The sequence below is a fragment of the Gorilla gorilla genome, chromosome 9 (genome assembly GCF_029281585.2).
Source record: "Gorilla gorilla gorilla isolate KB3781 chromosome 9, NHGRI_mGorGor1-v2.1_pri, whole genome shotgun sequence".
NCBI classification, from domain to species: domain Eukaryota; kingdom Metazoa; phylum Chordata; class Mammalia; order Primates; family Hominidae; genus Gorilla; species Gorilla gorilla.
Window position 1 is genome coordinate 97,492,630 of NC_073233.2, and position 23,592 is coordinate 97,516,221.

At 37.5% G+C, this 23,592-nt stretch overlaps 1 protein-coding gene and 1 pseudogene across 8 annotated transcripts in view; one reads left to right on the forward strand and one right to left on the reverse strand.

Moving 5' to 3' along the window:
• Positions 1-2,290: 2,290 nt before the first annotated feature.
• Positions 2,291-2,435, reverse strand: LOC115936420 (uncharacterized; annotated as a pseudogene).
• Positions 2,436-16,713: 14,278 nt separating this feature from the next.
• The window catches only part of LOC101149915 (glutamate carboxypeptidase 2), a 62,488-nt gene continuing 55,609 nt past the window's right edge, over positions 16,714-23,592 (forward strand). For 2 of the 8 annotated variants that reach the window (XR_008669588.2, XM_055355355.2), the window contains exon 1: positions 16,714-17,131. Coding sequence is in view for 7 of the 8 variants with exons in the window: in XM_055355355.2 (XP_055211330.1) it covers positions 16,788-17,131 (344 nt within the window). In the remaining variant the exon portion in view is untranslated. Of the gene's footprint in view, positions 17,132-18,687; positions 18,785-19,384; positions 19,491-23,592 lie in introns of all 8 variants that reach the window. The other 6 variants (XM_031006261.3, XM_031006263.3, XM_031006260.3 and 3 more) reach the window with 6 other exon arrangements.

A 23,592-nucleotide genomic window follows, 5' to 3' on the forward strand; every position in this document is an offset into this window, starting at 1 on the left:
AGATGGGGATTTCACCATGTTGGCCCTGCTGGTGTCAAATTCGTGGCCTCAAGTGATCTACCAGCTGCGGCCTCCCAAAGTGCAGGGATTACAGGTGTGAGACACCAAGCCTGGTACATTTACATTTCTTATCTGGATCTTTCCTTCAGTAAGTGCTAAGGAAACCTACTTCCCCCAAAATTTTTTCCTATTTCAATGTTTTAGCATGTATCATGTTACTACTTTGCAGACATTTGATTTTCCCCTTTGTTTACTGTAAAGTATATTTTTATAGTCTTTGATTAGTAATAGAAGTATTCTAAAATCTGCCTGCAACCTATCTTTCTGACTCTGCATTTTAGGGAATAATTCTCTGTTGTGGAATGAAAAAAAAAAACAGAGCCTGTGGAGTCAGAGATCTCATTTCAAATTATAGTTATCCCTAGGAATAAATCTGAGTGACAGGTAGTATGGTATAATAATAAGTATAAAGCTATGGCTAAGGAAAACTCAACAACCTTATCTGTAAATTGGGATGACAACAGCCTACATCAAAAAAATGTGAAGGTAAATGAGATAACATAAGGCTGATACTTAGTAAGCATTTTAAAAACACCCAAAAAACTATTGCCATGATTACTCTACTTACTCTATTTCTTTATGCTCCAGGCAAATGAACTACTAATGACCCAGGGGTCCTTCCCCATTCTCTTCTTCACAAGGAAATATTCTCTCTGTGTGCTGTTTATTAAAATCTACTGCCCCTTTTAGAAGCCTTTCCAGATCATCCCATGGCCAAGAACGATCGCTGCTTCCTCTTCTTTACATACAGATGTTTTTCTCCTGCTTGACAATTATTTTTGTGCAATTATTTTCCTTTTGTTTGTGTTTTTAATGTCCCCCCACCCCACAATTTTCCAGACTGTTTGCTCCACGAGAGAGGAGACCATCATCTCTGTGCTCACAGTTGTATGACCAGTATCCTGAGGAGTGGCTGTTACATAATTACATCAGGCACTCAATAAAAATTTGATGAATAAACACTGGATTTTAAGGCAGGTGTCATATCTTACATAGCATATCATATCTTACATTTTATGTCCCTCACATAAATACCACAGAGTGAAGTATATGACAAATAAGGTCATTTCTCTTGATGAGTACATAGTCCAGTCTGAAACAGATATGCCAAAAAAAAACAAAACTGGAGTAAACAAGATGAATTGTTTTAATAGAGGCACTGTATTAGTTTCCTAGGACTGCCAGAACAAATCTCCTCAAACTTAGTGGCTGAAAACAACAAAAATTTATTGTCTCACAGTTATAGATGCTAGAAGTATAAAATTAAGGTGTCAGTGGGATTGGTTCCTTCTGGGGGCTGTGGAAGAGAATCTGTCCCAAGCCTTCACGTTGTAAAGTACAGTACTGGAGGGATAGGACTTCAACTTGCTCTATCTCAGATAGAGAGGAGCCATTTGTTGTGAATTGAGAAGAGGGGTATGTTGAATCCATAATAAGCACATAAAAACTTGGCTGGTCCACAGGAGAAGTAACATGTTTCCAGCTCTAGTAAAAAACAAATTGAAGTGGCCTATAAAAAGGTACAGAGTACGACAGAATGAAAAATAAATGAACAAGAATACAGAGAGGATGTGGTAAATTATCATGTTTCCCTAATATGTTATTGGACACTAAATGGTATTAGAATTATTTATCAATAATAATTCTAAACTGTTGCAATTGAAAGAATATATTAAGTGGTGTTATATGAGAAGTGCCAGGGCATTCTCATTTCTGTCCAATGGGAGAAACATTTTCGTTTGAGACCTCCGTGAATAATACAGTCTTTTAGTTAGGAGAGCTGCATTTTGAGTGGTGCAAGCAGAATGGTGATCTCTCACCCACACAAACACTAAGATAGAGAGAGACAGAGACAGAGACAGAGACAGCAGAGAGAGACAGAGAAAGGAAGTACAGGTACTCAGATAGAGATAAGCCATTTCTTGACATTAAGAAATAAAGTAGAATCCATTGGAGGGAAATAAAACCGCCTCAGGAACAGAGTTAATTCACATACACATGCAGGTAAACACACACTGCTTGATACTTACTGTGGACTTTGAAAATTATGAATGTGTTTGTGTGTGTGTGTGTGTACATTCGGCCCTCCATATCCATGGATTTTGCATTCACAGATTCAACCAACCATGAATTAAAAACATTTGGAAATAACAAACATTAAAATATAACAATACAACAATAAAAAATAATACAAATAAAAAATATAGTATAACAACTGTTTACATAGCATGTATGTTGTATTAAGTAGTATAAGTAATCTAGAGATTACTTAATGTATACCAGAGGATGCATAGGCTATATGCAAATACTATGCCACTTTAAACTGATAAGAACAGATACTAAACCTCATCTTAGACAAAAGTCAGAGAAACAATATAACTATGCCATTTTACATAAGGGACTTGAGCTGAGCATCCTCAGATTTCAGTATCTTTGGGGTTCCTGGAAACAATTCCTTGTTTTATATATATATGTTTTATATATATATATATGTTTTATATATATATGATAGCTACTGAGTGACAGGTGATATTATACCATACCACTTGTCACTCAGTAGCTGTATATGCATATGTATATATGTACATATACATATATGTGTGTATGTGTATGTGTGTGTGTGTGTGTGTGTGTGTATGCTGTCTTTCCTCGGTATCACAGGGAATTGGAGATATATATATATGTATATATATGTATATATATGTGTGTGTGTATATATATATATATATATATATATATATATATATATATATATACTTTTCAGTACAAAAAAAATTGAACACAGATGGGTATGGTACCAGAACAGAAGGTAAAGACACATGAAAAAAATTTGCAACAACATGAATGGAACTGGAGATCATTATTTGAGGATAAATAATCCAGGCACAGAAAGACAAGCATTTTATTATTTTAGGTGAAAGACAAACATTTTATTTTAGGTGAAATAATCCGGGCACAGAAAGACAAACATTGCATGTTCTCATTTATTTGTGGGATGTAAAAATCAAAACAATAGAACGCATGGAGGTAGACAGCAGAAGGATAGTTACCAAAGGCTGCAAAGGGTAGTGTAGGCTTTGAGGGTGAGGTGGGGATGGTTATTGGGTACAAAAATTAGTTAGAAAGAATAAATAATATCTAGTATTTAATAGCACAACAGGTTGACTATAGTCAAAATAACATAATTGTACAATTTAAATATGAAATTAAATATATACACAAGACTAGAACACCAAGTTGAATGACTCCAGCTTGCGAAACCCACATCGATCACCATGCTTGCCCCAAGGGAAGCTGTACAATGTCTGGCTCATCCAGAACCCCATCATTTATCACTAGCAATCTATTGTCCATAATCATGTTTAAATTAATAGCATTTTAAAGGTACAAATATTTTTAAAAAACAAATAATTATTTAATTCGCCTTTTAAAAGCTTTTTTAAAACTTTTTTAAAAACTTTTTTAAAGTCCTGAGGACTATTTTCTTTAAAGTGCTGAGTTATAGAACTCCATATATTGGGCTATGATAGCCTTACCTGATTCTTGCCAAGAATCTAGCACCCAGAAAATGCAAATACAAAGTAAGCAACTGAAAAATAAACAAATAAATTGGAGGTATGCTACCTGTTGAAATATGACCTAATGCAAACACCTATGCCACTTGCTTATGAATCATATAGGTTTTCGGTGTGCAGTTTTGACTGAATGAGGGAGTTTACGCTGGACCACAAGGGGGCCCCTCTGTCAATAACGTACTCTATTTGTGTATTAAGTCAAAAATGAAATGGAAGAGAAAAGAAACATCGATGACCCCAAGTCTCTTTAATTGAATGGAGGTAAAAGGGAAACAACGAATGAGAAAAGTACTCTGCCCTTTTAAGAATTTTGGATTCACATTCCTGATGAAGTTATTTTTCCTCCTCTCACTGATTCCCATTTCACTCTATTACATAGCACCGTGTTCCCCAGGAGCTCCTGAATGAAGGGCATCACTCAGCTGTGTTAAGTATCTGGAACAATAAATATACTAGTTTCAATGTCTAGGCTATGAGTATTCCTTTTTACTGAAGGTATGACATATAGCTGCCCAGGCCTGACAAAATTAATAGTAATAATAATTAATAATGGCAAATTTTTATTCTATTGAGTTACTTGGCTTGACTTGTAGAAATAGCAACACTCATCTGAAATGCCCCCTCCTACACTTATGTCTAAAGACAAATCCCACATACACCACAGATAACTTCATTTTACATGTTTTATTCTGTTACCAAACTAAATTTTTATCATATAGATCTACCTTCATAGTCTGTTGCTCACTGAACTCTTCAGTAATTCTCAACATACCATGTAAAGCATTAAGCACAGTCCCAACACAGAGCAAATAAGCAATAACTGTTAGTTATTATAACACCATTATGTGTTTTCAGTGCATTAAACCACTGGTCTGATACCTAGCCCAACATTCTATTAAACCACATAATCCAGTTGAATAATATATGATAATATAATAAAATGGCGATAAGTGCTAAATATCCAGATAGAAACACAGATGGAATCAGACAGCTTTCCCAAGAAATAGAGAAAATAGTAGATAGGCGATCTAGGCCTAAGCACTCTAAGCAGAAGCTAAGTTATCACAGGATATCTTGGCAATCTGTGGCACGTGAACCCTTTTCTTCTGGAGTCTGGAACTATGTTGCAACTCTCACTTTCTCCCTATCTAGAGACTCAGTTTGTTCCCTTGAGATTATCAGCAGTTGAGAAATCATTAGACCTTCTGAAAGGACTACTTTTTAAATTTATATATATAATATTTAAAATACATATCTTTATATATAATACATATTAAATATATAATATTTAAATTAATATATCTAAATATATATTTAAATTAATATATATTTAAATAAATTTATATTTAAATATATAATATTTAAAATATATAAAATATATATATATTTTTAATGAACAGAGAGTAAAGGATTATTTTGAAGAGAAACTCCTGGTTCCCACTTAAAATCCTTTCTTGTTTCCGAGTTTTTCAAATGGGGCCCTCTTTACCAGCTTGCCCCCTCAGAGATAAGCTGTTCCCCTACTTATTCAGATCTGAGATCTGAAAATATTCCTTTTCCTGTGAGTTCAGCTAGGACAAAGATGGAGCTTTTTGACAAAATTTGAAAAACACATTTTTTAAAGATGAAAATTTTTAAAAATTGAAAAAAAAAACATTTATAGGCCGGGCGCGGTGGCTCACGCCTGTAATCCCAGCACTTTGGGAGGCCGAGGCGGGCGGATCACGAGGTCAGGAGATCGAGACCATCCTGGCTAACACGGTGAAACCCCGTCTCTACTAAAAATACAAAAAATTAGCCGGGCGTGGTAGTGGGCGCCTGTAGTCCCAGCTACTCGGGAGGCTGAGGCAGGAGAATGGCGTGAACCCGGGAGGTGGAGCTTGCAGTGAGCCGAGATCGCGCCACTGCACTCCAGCCTGGGCGACAAAGCAAGACTCCGTCTCAAAAAAAAAAAACAAAAAAAAAAACCAAACAAACAAAAAACAAACAAACAAAAAAAAACATTTATAGAAAGAGACTTCTAATCCAAATTTAACTTCTCAAACTATGTTTTGACCGGGTAGCATAATGTTTCAGTCTTTCCGGAGAATGCCCCTTGAAACTGTTTTCTTCTACACAACTTCTTCCTTTCCTTTGACTTTCCTGCTCTGGAAGGGAAGAACTGGAACAGGACAGATCAAATTACTCAAGAGGAAGGACAAGAAATAAGGAACCAAATTATCAACAATTGGAGAAAGAAAGCTGATGTCAGTATCATTTCATATATGATTATGTCAGAGTCAGGTGGATAAGCCAATCCCGTTGAATAGCATACTTTTCCTGCTACTCCTGAAGGGTAAAGAGGTCTTTCTCTTACAAAGCCATCCTAGCTAGTAATCTTACAGGTGCAAAGAGCTTGTTTTCATGTTATTTCTTAGTAATTCAAAATACCTCTAAAGTTATACATATTATGAAAGTACTACAGTCACAGTGCTGAGAAAAGGAGTAAATAAGACAATGTATATAAAAACACTTGGCTCAGCCCCTGGCTCTGTGGTTGATAAATATTAAGTTAGTATTCATTATTATTATAATTTCCAAAGAGTCCATTACAAGATATAGAAGAAGGGAGGCAGCAATAACACTAAGAGAAAATTCCATTATCTCCAACTATTTATCCTCTAGCCCAACATAATTGCCATTAGAAAGAAAGAGAACCTTTAACAAAAATTTTAAGTTGCAATAGATGTTCAACTTTAAATCCATCCCAGAAAAATTTCTAACCAAAGGAGCATAGAAGATTTAATCTTATTTTCTAAGTAGTATAGACTTAATTGTGAGAACAAAATAAAAACTTGGGGAAATATTAGGGAAGAGAAATAAGGGTGTGAAGAGCTGCTTATTACAATTCCTTCTTTCCCTTCTTGACTTTTATTGCCGATGGGAAATAAAATATGCAAAGAATGTGCTGAGAAATAACCTAAACAAATAAGCCAGTATACCACAAAGATCATTTGAAACTTAAACAATTAAAATAAGATATCATCTGCTAAAATAATAATTGGCAGGGCTAGCACAGTTTCTTCTTTCATGTATTTCTTCCTTCATTTGACAAACAGACATACAACTGTGTGTCAAATCGTGTAGTATACTTGAGGCATTCAGAATTAATTGGGCATCATTCCTGCCTTTGCGTCAGTCTAATGAGGAAGAAAATCTTTCAATAATGATTTCATGTCCTTCATGTCATTACAGATGGGTAGATAGAGTACTATGACAGCACAAAAGATAGAACAAAAATATCTTCCTGCAGAAGGTCCAAATAAGTCCAATGCAAGGGTGATATTTGAGACGAGCCCTAATGCATGACTAAAACATTTCCAGAAAGCTAAGTGGCAGTGAATATCACAGGCAAATGAGACAGATTTTTTAAAAATCCTAATATCACAAAATAGCCAACAATATTCTAGAAACCATTTGTAGTTCAATGTATCCAGTTTTCATATGTGATGGCAGGAGGGAATCGGGGAGTACTAGTGAATTAGAGATGAGGCTAGAAAGCTTAATTATTCAGGATTCTATACGGTAGATAAAATAAACCAATTCCAGTTAGCTTAAGCAAAAAAGAGAGGGAGTAATGGTGGTAGGGGCTTATTATAAAGACACAAGAATGTCTCACAGAAGCCAAATCTAAAAATGACAATGGGTCTCAGGAAATGCAGGAATCAAGATCTTGGAGATTATAAATTGAAGGAGTGCTCCATTTCTAGTATTGTTTCTGCTCCTCTCTGGGCACTTGCTTTATTCTGCTTTCTAGTTAATCCTGCTTTCTTCAGTATTCAATTCATATGTGAGGTAGAAGCTAGCTAGCCACTCATGTAATGCTTCCAGTCACTTTAAACTTGAATTCAACACCTTAGCAAAAATATTCTCCAAAGCTGAGTCATATATCTACTCTTCATCCATTTCACTGTGACCAGGGGCATGAGGTTTTCAAGGTAGAAGTTCCTCACAAGACTAGATTTGTATGAGATTTTGCAAAGATTTGTACATCTTGATAAAAAGTTTAAACTTTGTTTTGCAGAGAAAAATAGAGTAAAGGCAAAGGTTTACAAAGAAAAGATGACTTTTTTTTCCCTTTTAGGACTAAGTAGAGGTAGCTGCTGGTTATGAGTAAAATAGTCAAGAGTGACTGGATTTTAGCCTGAACTGCTGTGAAGAGTGGTGTCATCATTTATTCAGATACGACAGGGAGGGAAGTCTTGGCAATAGGTTGGGTTGGTATTGGGGAGGCACAAAGTAAATTTGTTGGGCAGTGGGTTGTAGAGCAACTTATCTTTCACTATGTGAAGTTTGAGCTAATAGACTTCCAGTTGGAGACCTCAATTGAGTAATTACATATTTAATGCTGAATCTCAAGGGAGAAGTCTAAGTGGACAACAAGTACGAAAAAACATGCAGGTCTCAATCAAGATCAGAAGTGTTTAGTGCACCAGCTTCTGTACCAAATCAATCCATTCAGTTAAAAAAATAATTTATTCTTTTATTGCTATAAAGTTTTTTTGGGTGTTATTGATTGCTCCTAGCAATGATTCGGTAATCTAGGCTCTTTCTGTCTGTGGCTGTATCGTTCTCCAGGGCCTCTGAATCCTCTGCTAGAGCCTCTGTGTGTTTCAGAAACCATTAGGGTAAACAAAGAGAGGTGAAAATTGTATAGGAGGTTTTTGGAGGGGGATAAGCTTGGAAGGGGCATACATCACTTCCTCTCAGATGTTATTAGCTCTTACGCAATAATGAGGACACCCCTACCTTTAAGGGAGACTGAGACATGTGGCCTAGCTGTATTCCCAGAACAATAGGGAAATGTGTTTGGTGAACCTCTAGCCAGTTGTGGCCACATATAGATGGTACTTGGAGTTTGAAATCACCTCAAGAGACACTATAGAATGAAAAGAGCAGGGCCAAAGGGAGAGCCCTGGAACACTCCAGCATTTAAAGGTCTGGTAAAAAAGTCAGGGCTGGCAAAGGAGACTGAGAAGGGACGCCAGTCAGTTTCAGAGGATGATGGTGTCATACAGTCTAGAAGAGAAAGTGTTAATGAAGGAATTAGCAATTAACTTTGTTAAACTCTCTGAGTGTCTGCACTGACTTTTTTTTTATATCCTTGAGGACAGGTTTATATACAGAAAACTCTTCATAGTTTTACTTTAATTTTTATAATCAATATTTAACTGATTGAAGCTACATTTTTTTAAAAAAAAAACCCTGTTCTTTAGCTTCTTGATATTCTACACACACACATATATATATATATGTATATGTATATATCTTTGTTGGGAGCAGGCCCCCCAAAATCTGGCCATAAACTGGCCCCAAAACTGGCCATAAACAAAATCTCTGCAGCACTGTAACATGTTCATAATGGCCCTAACGCCCAAGCTGGAAGGTTGTTGGTTTACAGGAATGATGGCAAGGAACACCTGGCCTGCCCAGGGTGGAAAACCACTTAAAGTCATTCTTAAGCCACAATCAACAGCATGAGCAATCTGTGCCTTAAGAATATGCTCCTGCTGCAGTTAACTAGCCCAACCTATTCCTTTAATTTGGCCCATCCCTTCATTTCCCATAAGGGATACTTTTAGTTAATCGAATATATATAGAAACAATGCTAATGACTGGCTTGCTGTTAATAGATATGTGGGTAAATCTCTGTTCAGGGCTCTGAGCTCTGAAGGCTGTGAGACCCCTGATTTCCCACTTCACACCTCTATGTTTCTGTGTGTGTATCTTTAATTCCTCTAGCGTCGCTGGGTTAGGGTCTCCCAGACCGAGCTGGTCTCGGCATATCTTACTCTATTTAGAAATCTAATAAACTTTAACAGTAACTTACAGGATGTCTCATAGTCTTCATCTTATTTTACATAGTTAATTAAATACTGTTAAGCATTTTAAATAACATTTATAAATGTATTCTATTAATATTTTAGGTACTTCAATGGTCTGTCCAACAAACATTTCTAAGTACTTAAAATTAATTCTTGTAAGTCTAATATATTTAATTGATAATTATGAGTAATCTTAACTTCTTTTGTCTTTTCTTTTTTTTTTTTTTTTTGAGACAGGGTTTCACTCTGTCACCCAGGCTGGAGTGCAGTGGCTTGCATTCAGGCTTACTGCAGCTCCAACCTCCCAGGTATGAGCTATCCTCTCACCTCAGCCTCCCCAGTAGCTGGGACTATAGGCGCAAGCCACCACACCCAGATAATGTTTCTATTTTTTGTAGAGATAGGGTTTCACCATGCTGCCCAGGCTGGTCTGGAACTCCTGAGCTCAAGCAATCTGCCCACCTCAGCCTCCCAAAGTGCTAGTATTGTAGGAGTGAGCCATTGTGCCTGGCCCGATTTTAACTTCTTTTCCATATTCTAGTCACAGTGCATATAAATACAGTAAGTACTTTGAATTTAAAACTCAAAAGGTGAGCTCAACTACTCAATTTATACAGCTTACATTAGAAACAAGTTTCATTGAATAGTCAATATTCTTCTGAACAGTACACATCACATTTTTGAAATACTAAATATGCTTAAACTTATTTTAACTAATGGGTTTAATTACCTAAATATTTCTATGTTTACTTTAAATATTTTAAGGGTAAAAGTAGGCTTTCCTACAAAGGAAACAACACTGTTACCACAGAGTCTTTGAGGATACTCCCCTAGATGGTTGGAATATGCATATTCGCCTAAGATATTGACCAGGGACTCTGATATCTGTTACTGTGATAGAACATACTCAGTCTTATCTGTAGTCACCATATCAACTCACTAAATGGTCTTGCAGATCTTATAGCTCAGGTACATTACATGCTTCAGTTTGGATTTCACCTGTAATATTTTTTTCCCACAGAACTCTGCAAACCCACCCAGGGTTATATCACTGGATTTAATTTTCTTTGGTTTTTATATTATTTAAAATATCTTCTTACATAGGTCAAAATACCTCTGATCTTGATGGAAACCTACACTTTTGTCATGTTTTTCCTGTTTGGTAAGAACACATGTTCTTATGGGTCTAAAGAATTCTTATGACTATACCACGTCACATGGTTCAGTTATTCCACTGACACACACACACACACACACACACACACAAAACAGAATCAAAGAACTGATCGCTGCCTTTGAAAAGACATAGACCATTGGTAACTTTGAGAAGAACCTTTTCTGGGAATGGTAAACATTACGAATGAGGCAAAATTGAACAATTTGCCCATATTTGCATATGTGAGTTACTGACTGAGATAAATTTAAAATCAGGTATGTATGATTCATATACTAACCTATTGAACATTATAACTTAGCCTCGCCTAAGTTAAACATCCCAGAACACTTACATTAGCCAACAGTTGAAAGAAATCATCTAATACAAAGCCTATTTTGTTATAAAGTGTTGAGTATCTCATGTAATGTATTGAATACTGTTCAAAAAGTGAAAAGCAAAATGATTGTATGAGTACTTGAAGTATGGTTTTTGCTGAATGTATATCACTTATGCAGCATCATAAAGTTGAAAAATCCTAAGCCAAATCATTGTAAGTCAGGGAGCATCTATTAAATTCTCATGTGACTCAGGTACACGTAAAAAAATTTGTTTTAAGTACTCATGTGATATTACCAAGAAAGTGAAAAGACAACTAGAATGTCAAATGAAATGTTTGCAAATCACTTATTTGATAAGAATTTTGATATGAATAAAAATGAAATACCCCATTTTATGTCTATTCTTTAAAATATTATAAATATAATATTTTATAAATACTATAAAGTGACAAAATGATAAGATAGATCTTTTATATGCTCATGTAAAATTCTGCGTTATTGAATAAAATAAATTATAAAATTATAGTCATAATATATACAAAAACTCCTACAAATAAAAAAGAAAAAAGGCAGAATACCCAAGAGAAAATGGGACAAAACACTTGGTCAGTGCAAAAAAAGAAGAGTACAAATTAGAAGCAACCACATGAAAAGCTGCTCCATTTTAGTTGTCATCAGTAAAATACCAGTTGGTTGGCAAGAACAGAGAGAAACTGGAATTCCACATACTCTTCTGGTATGAGTAGTACATAAAAACCTTAGAAAACTCTAAAATTTTCTACTAAAGCTGAACATATACATACCTATAACTTCTAGATAAATACCCACAAAAATAAATACATAAGACCTCCAAAAGATATGCACAAGAAAGTTCACTGAAGTACAATTTCTAATAGCCAAGAACTGGAGAAAATCTAAAAATCTATCAAGGAGAGAATAGATAAATAAATTGCGAAACATTTATACAATTGATAAATCCACAGCATTGAAAATGAATGAACTATTGCTACATGGAAAGACAGCGAGTGTCCAGTGGTGTGCTGCAGCCTGCTTCTGCCAGCTTACAAAAGGCAATTGTGGCCTTCCCTTTGAGACTGCACATTCAGTAACTTCTTGTTGTTTCCTTGAAATCTGCCATGGTGGGAATATTTGCATCACAGAAATCAGTAAATGCTGCAAACCAAGGCTTTTCCCCTTCTTTAGAGCTGATTTACTAGCACACTACTAATGTATTTCACAAGCATAGTTCCTAGGGAAACAAGCCAAACACAAACATACAAGTACTACATGATTCCAATTACAGAAATTTCAAAAGAGCGAAACTAGACACTATTTAGAATTTAGAATAGGAGAATAGTGGATATCCGTCAGCATGAAAGATAGTGATGTAAAGGGGATGTGATGAGGGCTTGTGGAGTTGTGTTGATACCCTGTCTCTTGATCTTGATGCTGAATGACCAGTGTGTTCATTTTGTAAAAACTCATCAAGCTGTACACTTAAGACTTGTACACTTTATGTATGTATATGTTAATTAAAAGTTTTCTTAAAAATAAAGGCATAGCATGATTTCATTTTTCATTTGAACTATTGTGTGTATTTGAAGAAAAATGTCTCAAATAATTACTACCAAAATGTTGATGGTATTCATCTCTGGATGGTGATATGTTAAGGGAAAGGACAGAAGGTTATAAAATGGTACTTAAGCTTCTTACTTTTTATACTTCTGTATACATCAAAAAATAAGCATTTTGGCCAGGTGCGGTGGCTCACGCCTGTTATTCCAGCACTTTGGGAGGCCAAGACAGGCAGATAAGGAGGTCAAGAGATCGAGACCATCCTGGCTAACGCGAAACCCTGCCTCTACTAAAAATACAAAAATTAGCTGGGCATGGTGGCACACACCTGTAGTCCCTGCTACTCAGGAGGCTAGGCAGCACAATATCTTGAACCGGGGAGGTGGAGGTTGCAGTGAGCCGAGATCGTGCCACTGCACTCCAGCCTGGGCAACAGAGCAAGACTCCATCTCAAAAAAAAAAAAAGCATTTTATTTTAGTAATAAAAATTAACAGAGGAAAAATATATATTTTATTTAAATATTACAAGCATTTTTTCCTAAAATATGTTCATTTACTACTCCATTTCATCATTACATTGGAAACAGTATTACCACATTTTCCATTTTTCAAAATTCCGAAGCAAAGAAATCTGTCTACAAAGTTCCCTCTGCAAATGTTCCCCTACATTAGGTAAAGTTAGCATAAGGAGAATGAGAATTAATTACTTTGAAACAATGGAATTCAGATGAACCATTAGGGAAAATTCTTATTTATCTATGGCCATATCTTTTTGTTTATATCAATTTTAAAATTTATACTTTAAATACAATAAAGTGCACATATTTTTAACATATGACAGAAGGAATTCAACAAATATAAATGCCTATGTAACCACCCCCAATTTAAAAAGACTGAAATTAAAAAAAATCAAATTACTTGGAGAAATAAGTTAGAATTTTTATCTTCTAGAGCTATGTTATTTAGCATGCAGTTTAGAGTCCAAGAATGCTATGTTTACAGATTAAGAAGTAGCCAAGGAGGCTGGGCATAGTGGCTCATGTATTTATTCCCAGGGCTTTGGGAGGCCGAGACAAGAGGATTGCTTGTGGCCAGTTCACGATCAGCCTGGGCAACGTGGCAAGACCCTGTCTCTCCAAAAATTTTTTTAAAATGAGTAAGGCATGGTGGCTGGTGTTTGTAGCTTCTGCTACTTGGCAGGCTGAGGTGGGAGGATGGCTTGAGCCCAGCAGTTTGAGGTGACAAAGCCAGACTTTGACAATAAATAAATAAATAAATAAATAAAGCAGCCAGTGATTTTTCTTAACTAAGTATTTTTCAAAGGCAAATATGGGTAAAAGGCTGGAAATAAAAGGAATTAAAAATATTTTAATTTTTTTCTAGAACACACCTCATAGATGAGTATAATACTTTGATTTAGTTCATGTTTGTTTCTATAAATTCTGACATGAAGAGTCATCTTCAATCTTTTTCCAATAGTTAAAGAAGGAAGTATAGTATGGCCTAATGCTTATTGATGGGATTCAGAAAACAAACATCTGCCATTTGTTTTCTTGAGAAAGTTGTCATGGTCAACAACTGTGTGAGGCTAGCGTGCAGGTAGTAAAAGAATTTACCTTAATACCAAGATAGTAATGAGTTTAGAAAGGCATATTTATTTAGAGAAAAGGGGAGACACATTGAAAGGGAGCAACTGGCCAGACAGCAGAGGGAAGGCTGTCTGCAAAGAGGCAGGGACTCGAGTGGAGTTTTATAAGGGTGCTCCTGAGGCTGAATGCTTGCAGACAGGATGCTTGGTTACAGATGGGCTGTGAGCTGGGTGCTTGTAAGAGGATGCTTGGGTGCTAAGTGAGCCATTTGCAGTTGACCCTATTCTTGGAACATTCATTCCCCTCTACCCCTGTTTCTGTTCCTACCAGCTAAGTCCATTTTTCATTTTTCTTTTAACTCCTTAGCGCTCTGCAAAACTTAATCAATTTCTCTAAACCTCAGTTTTCTTATCTGTAAAAGGTAAATAATAATACAGGGTGCAACAGAAAAATCTAGTGTGGTTTACATAATCACCTCTTAGAGATTTTAAATTATTTCAGGATAAGTCATGAGAATTAAATGAAATAATGCATATAAAGCACATAGTGTAGTGTCCTCCACATAGAAAATGCTCAGCATATTGGTTATTAACTACTTGTTGAAGGTTTATCTTCTCCACTAAATTGTAAGTTCCACAAGGCTTACAATATGTGACAGATGTTCATTCGTTGTCTGAATTCTTCAAATACATCCTCTTCACCATAGCGTCTTATTAATTCAATTATTAATTGAATAAATTCTATTGTTCAAAAATCACTTTTATATTTAACTGAAATTTGCTCACTTATAATCACATCTAACCTTCAAAGAAAACACATTAACCAATTTCACTGCATAATGTTACTGGGTGATCCCACGTTTTACAAATGAGAAGATATATTCTGGTAAGTTGAATACTTAGCACCCAAGGGTACACAGCTTGGACAGGACCAGGTCCAAAGATTGTTAAGAGTCTTCTGACTCCAAACTCAGTGCTCCCTCCAGTGCCACAAGCAAACTCCATAAAGGTATCCTGTGCTGAACAGAGACTGTAGAGTGGTACAAAGACAGACAGACATTATATTAAGTCTTAGCTTTGTGACTTTGAATGACTTACCCAATCTAGCTAAATTTCAGTTTTACCATGTGTAAATCGGGAAGAGTAATAGAACAAACCTTGAAGGGTCCCAACGGTGATTAAATGAGGTGACGTACATAAAATGCATCACTCATAATAAGTGCTCTTTAAATATTAGTCACTATTATTAGCCATCTCTGATTAGATTTGACAATAGGAACATTAGGAAAGATATAGTACATTCAGGATTTTGTTAGAAAGAGATGAAGAAATTCCCTTCCTTCCTGCCCTAAGTCATCTAGGAGTTGTCATGGTTCATTGTTGACAAATTAATTTTCCCAAATTTTTCACTTTGCTCAGAAAGTCTTCATCGAAACACCCAAGACTACAATCTAGCCCATCTTTCTCCACTTAACTCATACTGTGCTCTCCCTTTCTCAAAGCAAACGGTTTGCTATTCCTTGAATACATTCTGAGTTTTCTGCCTTTGCCTACTCAGCTGGCCCATGGCCCCTAATGTTCCTTCTCATCTCCACTGGGTCAAATCCTACCTGTACCTTATGGTTCAGTTAAAAGCAGTGCTTCCATAAAGTACTCCTAGTAAACGCACGGCCTCTCTCACGTATTATAAGAACACAGTTTATTTTATAAAGTATGTAGCTATTCTCTCCCTCGAAATGTCCCTATTATTATTAAGAATTTATAGCAGGGATATAATTTTGTATGATGATTCTTCTGGTTAATCCAACCAAGATTGATTTTATATCTATTAGGTAAGACAGTAGCCAGACATAGCCAGGATATGAAAATAAAGTCTCTGTCTTCAACAAGTTCCAGTATTCTTTTCTTTCCTCCCCTCCCCTCCCCTCCCCTCCCTTCCCCTCCCCTTCCCTCCCCTTCCCTCCCCTTCCCTTCCTTTCCCTTCCTTTCTTGACGGAGTCTCACTCTTACCAGGCTCCAGTGCAGTGGCGCTATCTTGGCTTACTGCAACCTCCACCTCCCGGGTTCAAGGGATTCTCCTGCCTCAGCTTCCTGAGTAGCTGAGACTACAGGCGCCCACCACCACGCCCAGCTAATTTTTGTATTTTTAGTAGAGATGGGGTTTCACCATGTTGGCCAGGATGGTCTCGATCTCTCGACTTCGTGATCCGCCCGTCTCGGCCTCCCAAAGTGCTGGGATTACAGGCGTGAGCCACCACGCCCGGCCTATTTCTTTAAAAAATGGTTTTGTAATGTAAGTGGAGGATAATACCCTACATGTTTATTAATAACAATAATATTCATTAGGAAAAAGGGCGCGGTGGTGATTTACACTGATGACAAGCATTCCCGACTATGGAAAAAAAGCGCAGCTTTTTCTGCTCTACTTTTATTCAGTAGAGTATTGTAGAGATTGTATAGAATTTCAGAGCTGAATAAAAGTTCCTCATAATTATAGGAGTGGAGAGAGGAGAGTCTCTTTCTTCCTCTCATTTTTATATTTAAGCAAGAGCTGGACATTTTCCTAGAAAGTTTTTTTTTTTTTTTAAGGCGCCTCTCAAAAGGGGCCGGATTTCCTTCTCCTGGAGGCAGATGTTGCCTCTCTCTCTCGCTCGGATTGGTTCAGCGCACTCTAGAAACACTGCTACGGTGGAGAAACTGGACCCCAGGGCCTGGAGCGAATTCCAGCCTGCAGGGCTGATAAGCGAGGCATTAGTGAGAGTGAGAGAGACTTTACCCCGCCGTGGTGGTTGGAGGGCGCGCAGTAGAGCAGCAGCACAGGCGCGGGTCCCGGGAGGCAGGCTCTGCTCTCGCCAAGATGTGGAATCTCCTTCACGAAACCGACTCGGCTGTGGCCACCGCGCGCCGCCCGCGCTGGCTGTGCGCTGGGGCGCTGGTGCTGGCGGGTGGCTTCTTTCTCCTCGGCTTCCTCTTCGGTAGGGGGGCGCCTCGCGGAGCAAACCTCGGAGTCTTCCCCGTGGTGCCGCGGTGCTGGGACTCGCGGGTCAGCTGCCGAGTGGGGTCCTGTTGCTGGTCTTCCCCAGGGGCGGCGATTAGGGTCGGGGTAATGTGGCGTGAGCACCTCTCGAGTTAGGAGGAGGGTAGCTGGGAACGGTGCAGGGCTGAGTTCTCGACAAGCTGCTGGTAGGACAGTCACTCAGGTTGAGGGTAGAACTGAGAGAACCTGAAACTGGGCGTAGGAAGGTTCCACGTGCTGAGCCCTGCAAGACAGGGCACTTTTAAGGGTTTAGGACAAGCGCCAAACCCTGAGGGCTGTTGAACCAGGTCGCCCAGGGAGCTGTGCACCAAGACTTTTTTAGGGTTTTTATCGGGCCGTACTGTTTCAGGTGTACGGTAGAATTCAGGATATTCTGCAAAGGAAGTTTTTTTTGTTTTTTGTTTTTTGTTTTCTTTTTTTGTTTGTTTGTTTGTTTGTTTCCTCTCTGTGCATTCTTTCTTCCTTGGAAGTAACAGAGGCAAGCTTGGGAACTGTGTGAACCAGGTCAGCAATCTGGACAGGTCTTTACCAGCAGGTCTTTTGCTGTTTTTCCTGGGTACTGATTTGCAGACTTGATCCAACTTTCTAAGAAAAGCAGAACCACACAGGCAAGCTCAGACTCTTTTATTAAATTCCAGTTTTGACTTTGCCACTTCTTAGTGGCCTTGAACAAGTTACCCAGTCCCTCTCAGCGTTAGTTACCCTATTTTATGATGAGGATAATATTATCTGCAAATTATTGGTAATAGTAAATAATGTAGCATGTAAATCTAGCACAGTACTGGGATTTTCGCCACTTCATTTATTCTTTTACCAAGATGCTCCTCATTGGACTTTAATACACAGGACTAGTCTAAGGTATCACCAGGTAGTCCACTCCTGCTCGGAATTCTTGACCCTCTTTCGGGATTTAGAAGAACAGGGCATGGAGCAGATGGGTTTAAACAAATTCAATATCTTCCACTAGCTTCACCTTGGGGTTGTTAAAAGATTTTTGAACCACACACTGTGCTCATAACAATCTTCATCTCTTAAAAGGATTTTATTCTTCCTGGTATTGCCCTCACTCTCATCCCTGTATTCCGTGCTCAGTGGCTGACACAGAAGAGTTCTTTATTGATGTCCGCCCCCCACCCCCTAGGATTCTCTGCTCTCCCCTCCCCCTACAGGCCTCCATCCTCTTCATCCTGTTCATTTTTCAGATCTCAGTTCAAGCATCTCATCCTCAGTGTGGTGTTTCCTGATCCCTCACTCTAATCCAAGTCTTTCTGTTTTATGCACAGGTGGAATCTTATTTCCGTTTGCGTCCAATCATGTATTTTAATATGCATGGATATATGTATGTGCATTTGTATGCATGCGATTAAGAACTGGAATAATTAATAATTGGAAAGCTCCATGAAAGCTGGTTGGGCACTAATTTTGTAACTATTTTATTCCCAGATCCTGTAATTTCTCTAAATAAACCCTGGAATCTTGCCTTATCTCCTTCAGGTTAAAAGCCAACTGCAAGGTCTAATGACTGCAGGATCTAGCTATCCATTGTTTCTGGCCGCCTATGCGTGCACTGGGTGTCTGGCAGAGAGGCTGGGTAAATTGTAGTTTCATTGTAGCTGTCTGAACTTGGATTTCTCAAGCCTACTTCACTGGAAACACAAACTCTCACAGCATTTTGTTTTAGTTTCAGAATCAGAGCAAATTAGAAGTCTGAATCTCCTTCAACACTTGGAAATAATTTATGTATTTGAAATATATTCATAATTCATTATAAAAATGTATTAAATGTTTATTCTGAGTCAGCAGAGGAAGATAGAAACTTTATGAAAGTAGAAGGTGGATCTCCTTTTTGCCTTCATTTTCAGAACATCTCATTTATACCCATTAGTTGAAACATTAATGTCATTTTATTTTCATCCTGATTATCTCATAAAACATTTCTTAGAGTAACAGCAATACCTATCATTGAAGTTGGATAAAAAATATTTTGCAATTGGTTTGCAACTTAAAAATCTGTTTGCATGACTCTTTTTCAGTGAAAGTAGGCAAGAGAAATTAAAATTCAGAAATATCTCACCTAATGTCAGAGGTAATATTGATAATTTGTGTTACAAATGATACATACAACAATAATGAAAAATAAGTCCTATCTATGGGCTCATAGCTCATGCCTATTTTTGGATGTATTTTTCAGGGTGGTTTATAAAATCCTCCAATGAAGCTACTAACATTACTCCAAAGCATAATATGAAAGCATTTTTGGATGAATTGAAAGCTGAGAACATCAAGAAGTTCTTATAGTAAGCACATTCTCGAAAGTTTATATGGACAAGTTGTTAGAAAAATTTATCATTCTGTTTTGGTCCAATATTTTATATATAGGAACTGGCCTTTTTTCTTAAAATTTTATTTATTAAAGATCTTGGATCACATTTCATCTGAGGAGGACTATACTTTCAGCTAAATTTTGTCATTACAGAGGTTTAGAGCAGGAGTCAGCGAACTTTTTCTGTAAAAGGACCAGCCTTTTTAGGCCAGCTGATCTGTGTCACATCTAGTCAGCTCTGATATTGCAGCACAAAAGAAGTCATAGAAAATACATAAACAGTCAGTTCTGATAAAACTTTCCTTATGGGCACTGAAATTTGGATTTCATATAATTGATGTTCAAAAATATTATTTTTAAAGCCAATTTAAAATATAAAAACCATTCTTAGCTTGTGGACTGTACAGAAACAGTTAGTGGTCCAGATTTGGCCAGTGGAACCTAGTTTGCTGATTAATGCTTTAGAGAAAGATATTGCATTTTAGTTAAACAAAAATGGACTTCGAGTTAGAATTGAGTTTGAATTGCATCTTTGCCTATTAATACTTTGGATGAATACTTAATCTTTCTGAGCTCTCTTTTCCACATCTGTAAAATGGGAATAATGATCTTATTATGATATGGATGAAGTCAAAGAGCATATATTTAGCATATATTTGGCATATTTTAAAAACTAGCTCCCTACTTCCTGAAATAGCTATTTCCAGTGTAGGAGAAAAGAGATAAATAAGTAAATTTAAAAAGCAACCAAAAAGAAAATACTTATATAGAATTACTATATATAATTGATTAGAATACTTGTTTTTTTTTCTTTTCTTTTCTTTCTTTTTTTTTTTTTTGAGATGGAGTTTCATTCTTGTTGCCCAGGTTGGAATGCAATGGCGTGATCTCAGCTCACTGTAACCTCCGCCTCCCGGGTACAAGCAATTCTCATGCCTCAGCCTCCTGAGTAGCTGGGATTACAGGCGTGCACCACCACACCCAGCTAATTTTGTATTTTTAATAGAGACAGGGTTTCTCCATGTTGGTCAAGCTGGTCTCAAACTCCTGACCTCAGGTGATCTGGCCGCCTCGGCTTCCCAAAGTACTGGGATTACCGGTGTGAGCCCCCACACCCAGCCCAGAATACTTGCTTTTTTTTTTAAGCATGAGATCCTTTTGTGAATTTTTACAAATTGAGTTAGCTCATGTGTCCAAAAATACCTGAAGTCCCTCTAATGATTGCAGCATTCCCTGGTGAATAAAGGTTGTAGTTCTAAAAGACCATTACACACACACACACACACACACATAGGTATGCATAGATGTGCACACATATAATCATACAAACACATATATGTTTGTATTAATTACAACGGAATTAAAAGTATAAGTAAAAATTGATAGGATACCTCTCAGGTCTTTGGAAGGGCCGTTTTAAATGTGAGACTCTGAAGCTCGAACTTCTTTATCTTTGTGGAAACCCCTCCTCTGCTTGTTGTGCTTATTCCACTATAATAATGTATAGTAGGTATAATAGAAGTGGAGGTCTGGCAAGGTATGGTCTTTACTCCTGGACAGAGCTGCTGTTCCAGCTTTCTTCCTTTCCCAATATTAGTGGTGGAAGAGATCCAAGTTACTCCAGGTTATCAGCAGCCTATCCATAAGGTCAGCAGCAACTTCAGTCCTTGCCTCTTCGGAAGAAAGAATTCAATTGGGGGCAAAAGCAGAAAAAGCCCAAGCAAAAGAGACCAAGCAAAAGCCTTGGTCTCTACCAAGGCAAGTTCCAGAGCAGGAATGGAAGTTTATTTCAAAAGGAAAGAAAGGAAGGTGTGCTTGGAAGAGAGCCAAGCAGGCACATGAAGGTGAGAGAAGGCCAAGTGCCCCACTTAACTGTGATCATAGGACTTTTTTAGGCTTGCCTCTTTCCCATGATTCTTCTCTTAGGGTGGGCTGCCCAGCCCTCCTAACCCTTCGGAAATGAGCACCCGCAATGTGTTTAGGGAAGTATACACAGGCCCATCTGAGTCTCTCTTCCTTTTTCTGGTGGAGTGTACCTGGAAGATTATACTATACCATTTTTGTCTCTAACACGCATGCCCAGGAAGTTGCTTCTCCCTGGAGTCTGCATTCAGTTAACATTTTGGTGTTAACAGGTGTGGACCATCAAGAGCTGGCCTCTCCCTGGCACTGCTAAATTATTTTTAGAGAGGCAATGCGATCATTGCTGAACCGAACCACCACCTGACCTTCTAGAGGGTGGGGGGAGAGCCCCCTCCTGCCTTGCTCCTGTCTAACTACCTGTAACATTAACTTGTGACATAGATTGACCAACAAAGAAGAAAAATAAATGCCTTTCTTTATTTCTCTTTTTGGGCCCTCAGCAAGATTAAGCAGTCAGCTTCTTGTTTATTCTCCATGTCCCTAACCAAGCTCCTCTAACCAGAACTCAGGGGGATATTCAGCATAAACACACAAAAGAAAGAAATTGAAAGAATTCCCTCTCATTCCTCCAAGGACCACAGAATCTCCAGAAGCCTCCTAAACTCTCCAGATTTTCAATTTGCCATTTGCCCATCAGAGAGCTTTCAATTAAAATATACCCATGGGTCAGGGACTATTAAAACTTCTGACCTTCCATCTGATCCCCCTTTAAAATCTTTAGTTCTGCTCTTAAAAGCCCCCACTGCCTCCGAAATGTCTGCCTCAGTAGTGAATGGGAAGATTAATTAGGAGCAGCTTTTTTTCACTCTGCCTTGGGGTACAGGGTTGTCTGTGTTTTCCCTTCTTTGAAAACACCCAGTTGAATTCACAGATCTGTTTACCATTTTGCATCTCTCTAGAGGGATTCTTCCTTTTCCATATTGTTTTGCCAGATAAGATGGTTTTAAAAGGTGTTTTAGACTTTTGGTCTCAGAATTTTACTGGTCTGTATTTGAATACATAGGTCTGTATTTGAATATATAGGCCCAATGAAATGACACATTAAACTACACTTCTTAATCTATTAATCACTTGAGATGTGTGTCACAAGTAATTTGTTGATACTAGTATATCAAATTTTGTTAAAAAAAAAAGGTAAGAATAAGAATTTACGCATTTTCCAGAATAGCAAAAATCCATTCATAGATCTCTGTCAGACTGGTTTAAATATATTCCAAGTATTGTCTTGTCACATTATCTCAATTATTATTATTATTATTATTATTAATTTTCAGACAGGGTTTCACTCTGTTGCCAGGCTGGAGTGCAGTGGCACAATCATAGCTCACTGCAGCTTGGAGCTCCAGCCTCCCCAGTAGGTAGTACTACAGGCACATGCCACCGTGCCCAGCTAATTCCACCTTTTACTAAATACCTTCATCATCTTGAAGTCTTGGAAACACTGCCAAATTATTTGTAAACAAGATGAAATGTACTAAAACAGAAATAACAGTAGCTCTCTTAAAGGACTGAGATAATGTATTCGGGCATAGTGGCTCACCCATGTAATCCCAGCCCTTTGGGAGGACAAGGCAGGCAGATGCCTTGAGTGAGACTCTGTTTCTACAAAATATTTTTTTAAATTATCTGGGCATGGTGGCATGTGCCTGTAGTCCTATCTACTCAGGAGGCTGGAGTTCCAGGTTTTAGTGAGCTATGATTGCACCACTGTATTCCAGCCTGGCAACACAATGAGACTCTGTCTCTTACAAAAAAAAAAAAAAGAAATAATGTGACAATACTAGAAACACATTTAAAGCAGCCCTACAGTGATATATAAACAGAATTTGGCTATTTGGGAAAATTTGTAAATTCATATTTTTATTCTTATTTATTTTTTACAAAATTTGATATTCTGGTAGGTTCAACAACTTGTGACACACATCTCAAATGATTAAAATCATTGAGAAGTGTTATTTAATACGCAACCTAACTGAGCCTCAAGTCTTTGTGAAGTAGTGAGACAGTGATGTTCTCCCCATATACAGATGAGAAACTCAAGACACAGCTAGGGTTACATACTGAGTTAATGACAACACCTGTATTATACCACATACATGATTTATGCTAATTAATTTATTTAGTATTTGCAATGGATCTTTTTTTCTCCTACT